The sequence below is a fragment of the Triticum dicoccoides genome, chromosome 1B (genome assembly GCF_002162155.2).
Source record: "Triticum dicoccoides isolate Atlit2015 ecotype Zavitan chromosome 1B, WEW_v2.0, whole genome shotgun sequence".
Lineage (NCBI taxonomy): Eukaryota > Viridiplantae > Streptophyta > Magnoliopsida > Poales > Poaceae > Triticum > Triticum dicoccoides.
This window is the reverse complement of record NC_041381.1, coordinates 563,876,456-563,888,281: the sequence shown is the minus strand read 5'-3', so window position 1 is coordinate 563,888,281 and position 11,826 is coordinate 563,876,456. Positions and strand designations below refer to the sequence as shown.

The window sequence follows — 11,826 nt, the reverse complement described above, 5'->3', positions numbered from 1 at the left end:
CCTCAATCGAATCGAACCAAGTCCACGAGAGGAAAAAGCTGGACAAATTTTCTCCAAACACACACGATCTCCGCCAGCTCGCGGTATGAAACCCTGCCGACGAGCAGCCGTGCCCATGGCCCGTGCGCAGCCACCGGCCACCGCTGGCCACTGCCCATCGCAGCAGCAGCCTGCTCCCACCCCCAACTACCTCCGCCGTACCGTCACATCCCGCCCACGCCCACCGACGCGCGGGACCCAGCTCCCCCGTACCCCACCCGTCAGTACCAGCGTCCGCAAACCAACCGAAAAGGGCGCAGCAAGTCACACCGACAGCGGGCGGCCAGCGATGCGAAATATCCCCAGGGGCAGGTCCGTCCGCTCGCCACGGTGAAATTCAAAAAGTGAAAACGTGGGCCGTCCGATCGCGCCGGCCGTTTGAAGCGACGCGCGCCGGCCGTCGGATCTAGCCCCTGCCCCGCGGTCCCCCTCCTACGGCTATATATATTTCTCCCTGCCCCCGAACGCCCAGTCGCCCTCCGCCCCACCCCACAACCAATCTCTCCTCGCCGCCACACTCCCCACTCCCACTGCTTCGTCGAGCCAGCTCGCCAACCGTAAGTTCTTAAGCCGCTTTCTTGAATTTGCTTCCGCCAATGCCTTGTTGATCTGATATGTTGTATGAGCGGCGGTTTTGTTTGGTTAGTTTTTCAAATTTGTTTGAAAAATCGAGGTCGTTTTGGGCGAGGAAGTAGGAAATGTGCGCGGATCTGGGGGGTATATCCGGCGATTTTGGCCGTGGGATGCGTCGATCTGGTAGTTTTGTCTTGTGCTTAAGTTTGTATGGGCCAGATTGGATCTGTTTTGTGGGGATTTGCCGTCAGATTTTGCGCCTGGAGCAGTAGATCTGAGGCGCGCTTTTAGGGATCTGGCGGAGGTGACGCATCTAGGTTTGGAACAGATTTTGTACTAGTTCATGCCGTGGTTTCCCCACATTAGAGTATCTGCAAGCCTGATTTCTGAGCACGTCCTCTTTGGATGTGATTTTGGGAAAATTAACCTGGTGCTAAGTCAGTAGGCCCTGCTATTGGCTTGGTTGCACCGTTCTGATTTTGAATTTACTGTGTAACCATATCTTGCCATTTCAAAACTGTAGCTTGCACGTGAACATTTGGACTATGTTGCTAGTCATAGAGATTGATTCGTTCATAATAACCCCAAATAGTTGATGATTGCGTTCAGAAAAGCCAAACAAGTCAGATCTTGCTTTGTTTTGAGTGAATAAATCTAGCTGGATCAATCATTTCCCACGCTGAACTACTGCTGCAGTATGTGACTCCTTACCTTTGTATATCTATGATTTCAGAGAGAAGATGAGGGAGATCCTGCACATCCAGGGTGGACAGTGTGGAAACCAGATTGGTTCCAAGTTCTGGGAGGTGGTGTGTGATGAGCATGGCATCGACCCCACCGGGCGGTATGTCGGCACCTCTGACCTGCAGCTGGAGCGCGTCAACGTCTACTACAATGAGGCCTCCTGTGGTCGCTTTGTGCCCCGAGCTGTCCTTATGGATCTTGAGCCTGGTACTATGGACAGTGTCCGTACTGGACCGTACGGGCAGATCTTCCGCCCTGACAACTTTGTGTTTGGGCAGTCTGGTGCTGGTAACAACTGGGCCAAGGGTCACTACACCGAGGGTGCAGAGCTTATTGATTCTGTTCTTGATGTTGTCAGGAAGGAGGCTGAGAACTGTGACTGCCTTCAAGGTATTTGAACTTGAATTAAATTGGTGATAGTTTAGAATCCTTATGGCAGGCTTTACATGTATTAAATTCAGTTTGGATATAAGAACACACCATTTACTGGTATGCAGATTTGAATTGTGTTAGGCTACAATATGTATTACGCCAGTAATGCTATGCGATGATGCCGTGGCATCTTCTGTTAGTATGCATCTTTTTTTATTGCCATGATTACTTGTTTGTGAATAAGGGCACTAGTTGGAAAACCTGCATACTTGGACAACTTGGTGTATTATTCAGAGTTAGTACTAGGTCTCTGCTTACATTGTTTTGTATTGTTGTCATGGCACTCATTGCTTCCATATCTGGTGAATTATTCTGATAGTGAGACATCTAGCATAACTACTGATTATGTACCTATGCTGCTTTCATCTATTTTGTGTCTAAATAGTGGTTATCTATTTATATTCAGCATTACCTCTGTCCAGTTGAAATCATTATTTAAGCATCTTTTTATGTTTTCAGGTTTCCAAGTATGCCACTCTCTTGGTGGTGGTACTGGATCAGGCATGGGGACCCTTTTGATATCAAAGATCAGGGAGGAATACCCTGACCGCATGATGCTTACGTTCTCTGTTTTCCCCTCACCGAAAGTATCTGATACTGTTGTTGAGCCTTACAATGCCACTCTTTCCGTCCATCAGTTGGTTGAGAATGCAGATGAGTGCATGGTTCTTGACAACGAGGCTCTTTATGACATCTGTTTCAGGACTCTCAAGCTGACCACTCCCAGCTGTAAGTGAAATCTGTACCTTTTTATTGTTACATCCTATAGATGATTGTGAGCATGATGTCAAGTGGATCTTCCTAATTCTGAATATTTTAACTACATGTTATAACATGCTTAATAACACAAACATTAATGCATACTTGCTATTCATAACTGAAGAATCGGAACATGATGTTTGTCCTGACTATTCTTTTAGAGCAGTTTGGGTAATTCTTAGACATGCTTTGAAACTCTAAATGGACTCTTGTGCTTGAGTTATTTGCTCAGGGCATTCATTTGGATGCACTTCTGCAGTATTGCACTACTTCAGATACTACACTGTTATGATTCAGATGTGTCCTGGTTGAGATTTTGCTTAAGTTGGATCTGTGAGGATGATGACTGTTAGTTGTCATGCTAATCTGACAAAACCAAACACATTTTCAGTCACAGTTATAAAGACTCTTTGCTTTGTGCTTAGAATTATGTTGCTTGCTGTGTCTAACATTTAACCGCTCGTGTTATTTTCTGCAGTTGGAGATTTGAACCATCTGATCTCTGCCACCATGAGCGGAGTGACCTGCTGCCTGAGGTTCCCCGGCCAGCTGAACTCCGACCTCCGGAAGCTGGCAGTGAACCTGATCCCCTTCCCACGTCTCCACTTCTTCATGGTCGGGTTCGCGCCGCTGACCTCCCGCGGCTCCCAGATGTACCGCTCCCTCACGGTCCCGGAGCTGACCCAGCAGATGTGGGACTCCAAGAACATGATGTGCGCCGCCGACCCCCGGCACGGCCGCTACCTGACGGCCTCGGCCATGTTCCGCGGCAAGATGAGCACCAAGGAGGTTGACGAGCAGATGATCAACGTGCAGAACAAGAACTCTTCCTACTTCGTGGAGTGGATCCCCAACAACGTCAAGTCGAGCGTGTGCGACATCGCTCCCAGGGGCCTGTCGATGGCGTCCACCTTCATCGGCAACTCGACGTCCATCCAGGAGATGTTCCGGCGGGTGAGCGAGCAGTTCACGGCCATGTTCAGGAGGAAGGCTTTCCTTCACTGGTACACGGGCGAGGGCATGGACGAGATGGAGTTCACCGAGGCCGAGAGCAACATGAACGACCTGGTCGCCGAGTACCAGCAGTACCAGGACGCCACCGCCGACGAGGAGGAGGAGCTGTACGAGGACGAGGACGACGCCGACCTCCAGGAGTAGGGGCGAGCGAGCGAGGTCTGTGTTCCTCCGTGATCGTGTGCGTGCTCGGTCAGGGGCTATTTCTGATGGCTCCATGTCGCTACTAGTAGTGTGTGTTTCGCGCTTGCTGGCCCCAATCTTCGGGGGGTTGTGGACTTGTTGCTGGTTGTGTAGTTGGTCTGTGTCGGGTTAATTCGGTAGTCAGTTTGTTGCGCCTTACGGTGGACTTGAGATCTTAGTAGCAGGTTTGTAATATGGCTCTGAATCCTAATGCAACGTTTGCTGTTTCTTCACAATGAACAGAGTTTGTGATTGCCACCTCGATGGACTAGCCACGCTAGCTGAACCAATGGACTGGATGCACATATTGCCGCAGTTGCCTTGTCCCTGCTACGTCGCCACCTTGGTACGCTACGTGTCATGCTGTGCCGTGTGCCGTCGGCATCGGTTGACACTATCTGTCTATCTCGTTGTCTCTTGTCTTGACTTCAGCGGGCCGGTATCGGCAGTGGTATCGTATCTGGTTGGACGCAGTCGTGAGGCAGAAAACCAGCCAAGCTACAACGACGGCAAGACCGTACTAGGCTGCTAGCTGGTAGTAGTAGATTCAGTCAGCTGAATCACAGCAATCGTTTTCATGTCTTGTGTCACCACTCACCACCCAGCCTCGATTTTATCTATCGCCTGCTGAAACTGAAAGCGAGGTCACGTACGTACGCACCGCCGAGATTTCAGTTGGTTCTGCCTTTTTGTGCGAGCTTTGCATGCATCGCTTCAGCGGCACGCCACGGGCAACGTGAGGCGGCCTGTCGAAAAGTAGCATCGCGTGCTCTCACTCAACAGCACCGCCGGATCTCGCAAAGTCACAAAGTGACAAAGTAAGCCTACAGTTGACATGTCCGTCCGTGGCTGCCTGCCTTTCGAGAAAGAAAGATCACACTCACGCAACCACACCAACGGAGTTTAAACAAGGCGCCAACGCAAACCACGTTCACAAAAACAGGAGATAATAATTTACATGTGTGAGCAGAAAAAGAAGGCTCGGATTAGCTGCACAACAAGTCTCAAGCTACAAGTAGTGGTACCACTACACCGGCTGTATGTGCATGGAAGAAGAAGAAGACTCTCAGACTGGCTTGTTACGGTGGTGGTGGTCGCGGCCTCTGCCCCACAGCGCCGGCCAGCAGCCGATGTCCAGCGACGCCTGCATCCTGAAAGATTTGGACATAAGTAGGTTAGGTTTGTACAGTCATGGCCCATCGTCATCTGAAATGAGCATTGGTGTTGAACGTGTAAAACGCAGTTTTGCTTGCAAGCACTATGGACACATTGTCAGGTTATAATTGACAATATATAGATATCTGTAATCTGCGTATTTCTGGTGCACTATGATCACATTGTCAGGTTCACTGTTCCTTTCATATCCCAGGTACTGAGTTGTCCCATTTTCTCCGAAGAGCAAGCAAAGTCAAAAGGTTTAATCATGTGGTCTAAAGGAGAGGGGTCTTGGAATTGTCAAAGAAACTGAAACCCTTAGAAAAATGCAGACTTTTCGCATGCTATACTACTACTACTACTACACTGGTAGTATATTGGTTATTGTTTTTTTTTCTGACCAAAAGTGCAGTGATTAGTGTTTTGTCTTTTTAAAACCCGTTTGTTGGAGAACGAATTTTCGTGGCCACGCAATTTGCTTTTGTTGTGGGGTTGGAAATAATGACATGACTAATGAGCATTTATAATGGTTGTGAAATATGTTTACTGTTATCATGTGAACATAAGAAAATCCGATGCAGTTGCAGATATTCAGTGCAAACGTACCAGTCAGACTTCACTATAGCTAGCTAAAGTCTACAGCTGCTATGACTCTCTCGACTAGAAAATATTTCGACATGATTAGCAACTGGTAATACTCTTTTTCCGGGGTGGGGTTAACTGTCTGTTTGACTGCATGGCTAATTATATGTGAATCGAGATGTTAATCATTGCAGTTTGTTGCACTATCCATGGTGCGAATCTCGAGAAGCAGAAAGATCTCATGCACTGCCAGTTGAGGTCAGAAAACCTCACCTGGTTTTGCCGGCAGCAACCGTCGGCGGCGCGCTCTGCCGTGCTCCCGCGGCCGGCATCACCCCCCGGCCGGGGCGCGGCGCCGTGATGCTCCGGGTGAGCAGCCCCGGCACGTAGAAGTTGAGGAGCACGCCGTTGCCGTCCGCGCCTCCTCCGCAGCTGCCCCTGTTGTCGCTCTGCCGTCTCCGCAGCCTCCTTCTCTCCTTTCCCGCCACCGCCGCCGCTTGCTTCTGCTTCGGTGCCGGGGCCTCCTCCCGCCTCTGCTCGGCCGCCTCCGCTTCGACCCCGACTGGTGCCGGCGGCGACGCGGAGGCGTGGCCGGTGTGGGGCGGCGGCCTGACGGCGTCGACGAGGTCGGAGAAGGAGAGCTCGCGGTCTGAGCCGTCGCCGCCGTCGAAATCAGCAAGAAGGCCGAGCATCTCCTCCCGGCTCCTGGCGATCCGCCGCGCCCGCGCCGACGACAGCGGCTTGCCCCCGGCAACAGCGAGCGTCTCCATCGCACCTCGCTCGACCGCGCCGTGGCTCGCTCGTGTTGGTGTCGTGTGGCCGCCCGTGGTCCGACGATCGGCGCTCTCTGATCCTGGACAAGGAAGTGCGGCCGTACTGCTTATGTAGCTAGCTAGAGAGCGCGAGGTGATGTGGTGTGTTGTGCTTTGCTCGATCGGTTGCTCGGTGCCGCTTTTGGCTCTGTTTTCTTCCGTCGGGTCGTCCTTTCTGAAGCTCCTCCTCTTTATCTGCAGCTCAGTCCCGGTCAAGGCCGACGGACAAGACGAGCACGCCCGGTCGGTCGATCTAGAAGCCCAGGATTTCTTTTCAAGACGCGTCCTTTTCCGTCCACTTCAGCTGCAGACGGCGAGGCTTTTTTTTCTCCTCATTTTCGTTTCTTGCAAGTAAGAGGAGAAGATTCTGTGGCAGAGGATGCACGCATGAGTTCAGGGCAGGGCACATTCGAATCTCATCTCACGCGACGCACGTAAAAGAATCACGCATGGTGTGGCTGGATTTCACGTCAAGGTTCCAGTTTACTCCCATGGGTTTGGCTGAGGTGAGTGGTGAGTTTCAAGTCTTAACTGTGAAAACCGCCGCGTACGTCGAGCGCAACCACCGTGGTCGCCATCGGGCCGGGGAGTCGCCGCCGGAGCGTACGGGAGTCCGGTCTCTCGCGCTGCTGCACGTACACGCGGTTTCGCGGACACGGGGATCATCGGAGCACCGCGCCGATGCCGATGTATCACCGGCCTAATTTATGGGGATTCAATGAAAGAGTCGACGCGCGCATCACAGGAAAGAAAACTGCAACGGCGACTCATCGTCGGATCAAGCACGTACCGTTACCGACCCATTCCTTCGACCGAAATGTCCCGGATTCCCCTCGCTTTCTCGTGCCTCGTCAGCGTCATCCGGCTCCTCTCTTCGTTTCTTCTGGAATGAAATGAAGGTTTCCAAGGCATAGTAGTAGGCATCGCTGCATTCACATATCTTGGCCTGTCAATACGTTGCTAAACATTGGGAACACTGTTTTTTCACTCCACCCGTATCGAAAGAATTGATCTAGGGTTGTCCCAAGTCAAACTTTTAAATTTTGATTAAGTCTACAGAAAATTCTGGTAAGATATAGGCCTAAATTCGCCGGCGAGGAGGACCGCTGTTCGGTCGTTCATCAATTTACATGCCGTCAGTGTGGTTTGCCTGCAGGAGACAAAGTTATCGAATGTTGATTCTGCTGTTGTGGCTGAGATTTGCGGTGTCGCCTTCTCCGAATTCTCCTTCTCGCCGTCTGATGGCGCTAGTGGAGGCCTGCTAGTTGCTTGGTCTGATGCTGTTGCTGTCAATTATGTGCAATGCTCCAGAAATTTCATTTCCCTCAAGTGCTCAAATAAGATTACTAGTGACTCTTGGCAACTGATTAATGTGTATGGTCCACAGCCTCACAATGAGAAGATTTCTTTTCTTAATGACTTACAACTGTTATGCATGAACTCCCCCGATCCTCTGATTTTAGTGGGCGATTTCAACTTGATTGCTGCTGCTGCTGACAAAAGCAATGGTAATATCAATAGAGGGTTGATCAATGCATTCAGAAACTTTATGAACCGGTTGGAGCTCAAGGACATGTATTTGCATGGTAGGAGATATACTTGGAGCAATGAGCAACTGCACACTATCCTGGTCAGGCTCGACAGGGTTCTTTATAATCAACCTTGGAATGAACTTTTCCCCAATGCTCTGTTACAAGGCCTTTCCTCCGCTGATTCAGATCATTGTCCACTCCTGCTTTCAAGTAATGCTCTGTTCAAGCCACAGAGAAGATTCATGTTTGAAAATATGTGGGTACGGCTAGAGGGGTTCAATGAAGTTATTACTGCAGCTTGGGATAGGGCTACTAAGTCGAGCAATCCGTACACCAATTTGCATAAAAAATTGTCCTTCACTGCCAAGAAGCTCAAGTCTTGGGCTTCCTCTCTGCTGAGTGATATTCAGTTAAGGACCAGAATTGTCCACGAACTTATCTTACAGCTGGATATTGCTAGAGATAACAGGATACTCACCCCCGAAGAGCACACTTTCAGAGGCAAGTTAAAGATGATGAGCCTCGGCTTTGCTGCCTTGGACAAATGTATGTTGCGTCAACGTTCCAGATTTCTCAGGCTCAAGGAGGGAGACTGCAACTCTCGGTTTTTTCACTTGAAGGCCACTGCTAGAAGAAGGAAAAATTTCATTACTTCTATCTTAGTTCAAGACACCGAATATACTGACCAGCAAAACAAAGAGGAGCATATCTGGCAACATTTTAATGATCTTCTTGGCACTTATCAACCCAGGAACTCTTCTTTAAACCTCGAAGCTCTTGACCTCCCTACCTGTGATCTAGCTTCCCTTGACCTTGCATTTTCGGAGGAGGAAATCAAAAAGGCTGTTTTTGATATGCACCCAGAGAAGGCCCCTGGTCCTGATGGTTACACTAGCCTCTTCTTTCGCACGTGTTGGGATACTGTCAAATATGACTTGATTGCTGCTTTGAGACACTTCCAAGGGCTGAACATGCAAAACTTATTTCTGCTTAATAGTGCTGTTATTGCCTTGCTTCCAAAGCACCAGGGTGCTGTTACACCTCAAGATTTTAGGCCCATTAGCCTAATCCACTTCTTCGCAAAATTAATTACCAAGATGATGGATGCCAGACTACAACCATGGATGAACAAGCTAACCTCCCCATGTCAGAATGCATTCATTAAAGGGCGAAGCATACATGATAATTTTGTCTATGTTCAGGCAATGGCTAAGACCCTAAGGCAGAAAAAAAATCCCCTCTGTTATGCTTAAGTTGGATATATCCAAAGCCTTTGATTCAGTTTCATGGGAGTTTCTGCTTAAGCTACTGCAAGGTCTGGGTTTTGGGCCGAAGTGGAGAGGATGGATATCAGCCCTCTTTTTCTCTGCTTCCACAAGAATATTAGTCAACTCCAAATGCAGTCAACAAATCCTCCATCGTAAGGGCCTCAGGCAAGGAGATCCCCTCTCGCCGCTGCTCTTTGTGCTTGTGGTGGACTGCCTTGGAAGGTTGATGGACAAAGCAGAAAGGAACAACATCCTATCCCCTCTGGGTAACCAACTTGTTAAACACCGTGCATCTATTTACGCAGACGATGTCATCATTTTCCTCAAGCCTGAGATGCATGATTTTGGGGTTGTAACTGAAGTGCTGAAGATTTTTGGTGAAGCAACTGGTCTCATCACTAACCTGGCTAAAAGCAAGATCCTTCCTATTCGGTGTGACGGCCTTGACCTTACTCCCCTGCAGCTGGATCTTGGATGCCAGCTGGCTAGCTTCCCCTGCACTTACCTTGGGATGCCTCTATCTGATAGGCGGTTGAAGCTCGTTGACTTCCAAGACCTGCTTGACAAGTTAATTAAGAAGATTGCGGGTTGGAAGGCTAGGTGGATCTCCTCCACTGGAAGAATGGTACTCGTGGGGTTTGTACTTTCGGCAATGCCAATTTTCATGCTTCTGGCTGTTCATCAACCGAAATGGGTCATCAAGCAAATCGATAGGCTACATCGTGCTTTTTTATGGTCTGGCTCTGATGCTGTCTGCGGTGGCAAGTGCCTTGTCCGCTGGACCCAGGTGTGCTCACCCATCTCTGTAGGCGGGCTTGGCATCCATGACCTTCAAGCTCAGGGGTGGACGCTTAAAGTACGCTGGCTTTGGCAAAGCATCACAGATCCGGATAAACCATGGCAAGGTCTGCAGCTCCCTGCTGACAAGCACGTTAAGGCTCTTTTCATTGCTTGTACCTCCATCAAAATTGGTAGTGGTATTAAGATATCCTTTTGGCACGATCACTGGCTCAACGGTGAGATTCCAGCTGTTTTGTTTCCTAACCTTTTCAAGCATAGCAAGAACAGAAGAATATCGTTGGCTAAAGGACTCACCAATAGAAAATGGGTCACTCTTCTCAAGCGCAACCCGGGCACCGAGGTGTTGCGCGAATACATTGACTTTTGGCACAGATCCAGTGTGGTCACTTTCTCCAACCTGGAGGATGAGTTCATTTGGAAATGGTCAGTGGATGGAAGATATAATGCTAAGTCAGCTTACCTATGTCAATTCTGGGGCAAGATTGATTCTCCTCTTCCTGAGATCATTTGGATCAAGGTTCCACCAAGAATAAGATTCTTCAGTTGGCTCTTTGTACAGGGCAAATGTTTGACTGCGGACAACCTTGCGAAGCGAGGTTGGCCTCACAACCCGATCTGTCAATTATGCCACTTAGGGTGGGAGGATGGTCTGCACCTTGTATCTAGCTGCCCCTTCGCGGCTGGAATCTGGGGCTATTGCCTAGCGATATATAATTTTCCATTCAACCTCTTACCTATTGCTCATACTGGCTCTATATTGGACTGGTGGTTAAAGGCTCTGGATCGTACATGCAGGAAAAAGGACCTATCATCACTTATAATGACGGTGTCCTGGCAGGTTTGGAAAGAAAGAAACAACCGCATATTCAACAACAAGGCAAACCACTTCCTGAAGGTCGCTGAGAACATTATCAATGAGCTGAATTCTTGGAGAATCACTGGATTCAAAGGAGCACAATGGACAGGCGCGAGATAATTTCTTTCTTTCTTTCTTTCTTTTTCTAGTGTACATTTGTATAGCTTTTCCTTCCCCTTTCTGGCTTTCAGCCGTCCTGAACCTTGACCTGTATTTCTTGGGGTGTCTCATCCTATCTTAATGAATGAAATCAGCACAATGCTGTTTTTCATCAAAAAAAAGATATACAATGTCAAATATATAAGAATATGTTTTATATGGAATCTAATGAAGCAAAAATAAGGTGTGTTTTAGATTTTTTGCCATGTTTTTGTACAAGCTTGGTCAAACAGAATGATTTTGACTTGAGGCAAACCTAGAACTTTCATTATTTTGTAAGAAGATAAAGTAGGAGAACCATGTACGAGCATTATTGCACGACAATGTTTACAAAGATGTTACAAATGTCACGAGGATCCCAAAGTCACACATATCGGCCAGCAGGTGCATCAGCTGCTGACATGATTGAACTAATTATAGCGAGTACTCGTTCATTCTCACCCGCAAAGAAAAAAGAGTACTCGTTCATTCTCCTTAGCAGGAAGAGCCCCTGTGTTGAACGTGAGGGCGATATTGGCGAAGCCCCAATCATCTTTTCCTGGAGTCCTCCATGGGTCGCCCCCTCCCACCGCGGCCAACATCCATGACTCCATTTCCTCGGCAGTGGAGACAACTTGCAGCGGAGGACTTTTGATATCTGATTTCTGGTGATGGTAGATCTTTTAGTGGACTAGAGTTTGCAACGACTATCTCTCTAAGTGGAGTCAGAGGCTCCAAATGAATGTGGATTGGTGTCTCCGAACTAGGTAAAATATGAGGAATAATAGGGGAATAGTGGAGGTACAATTTGACTGGATTTGGAGTTCGATCTTTAAGCATTTTGCAAGAAACTTATCTCATAGCAAGCTTGACCCCCTTTTGATAGCATCGACATACATATGGACCCAATAAGTCCTTGGATCACTAAAATCTATGAA

At 48.7% G+C, this 11,826-nt stretch overlaps 2 protein-coding genes across 2 annotated transcripts; one reads left to right on the top strand and one right to left on the bottom strand.

Annotated features, from left to right (window-relative positions):
• Positions 1-489: 489 nt before the first annotated feature.
• Positions 490-4,002, top strand: LOC119348780 (tubulin beta-5 chain). Its single transcript, XM_037616770.1, has 4 exons — positions 490-596; positions 1,346-1,746; positions 2,248-2,517; positions 3,026-4,002. The coding sequence occupies exons 2-4, from the start codon at positions 1,353-1,355 to the stop codon at positions 3,703-3,705; spliced, it is 1,344 nt and encodes a 447-aa protein (XP_037472667.1). The 5' UTR covers positions 490-596; positions 1,346-1,352; the 3' UTR covers positions 3,706-4,002.
• Positions 4,003-4,618: 616 nt separating this feature from the next.
• LOC119348781 lies at positions 4,619-6,519 on the bottom strand. Its single transcript, XM_037616771.1, has 2 exons — positions 5,755-6,519; positions 4,619-4,895 (listed from the first exon to the last, which is right to left on the bottom strand). Exons 1-2 carry the CDS (start codon positions 6,249-6,251, stop codon positions 4,811-4,813), a joined length of 582 nt encoding a protein of 193 aa, XP_037472668.1. The 5' UTR covers positions 6,252-6,519; the 3' UTR covers positions 4,619-4,810.
• Between the last annotated feature and the right edge of the window lie 5,307 nt (positions 6,520-11,826).

Bases quoted from the DNA above. Each gene is read 5' to 3' on its own strand.
- LOC119348780 (XM_037616770.1), top strand. From the start codon at position 1,353: ATGAGGGAGATCCTGCACATCCAGGGTGGACAGTGTGGAAACCAGATT. The intron at 1,747-2,247 runs GTATTTGAACTT...TTATGTTTTCAG, and splicing joins GAACTGTGACTGCCTTCAAG to GTTTCCAAGTATGCCACTCT. The intron at 2,518-3,025 runs GTAAGTGAAATC...TATTTTCTGCAG, and splicing joins CAAGCTGACCACTCCCAGCT to TTGGAGATTTGAACCATCTG.
- LOC119348781 (XM_037616771.1), bottom strand. From the start codon at position 6,251: ATGGAGACGCTCGCTGTTGCCGGGGGCAAGCCGCTGTCGTCGGCGCGG. The intron at 4,896-5,754 runs GTGAGGTTTTCT...CAAATCTTTCAG, and splicing joins GTTGCTGCCGGCAAAACCAG to GATGCAGGCGTCGCTGGACA.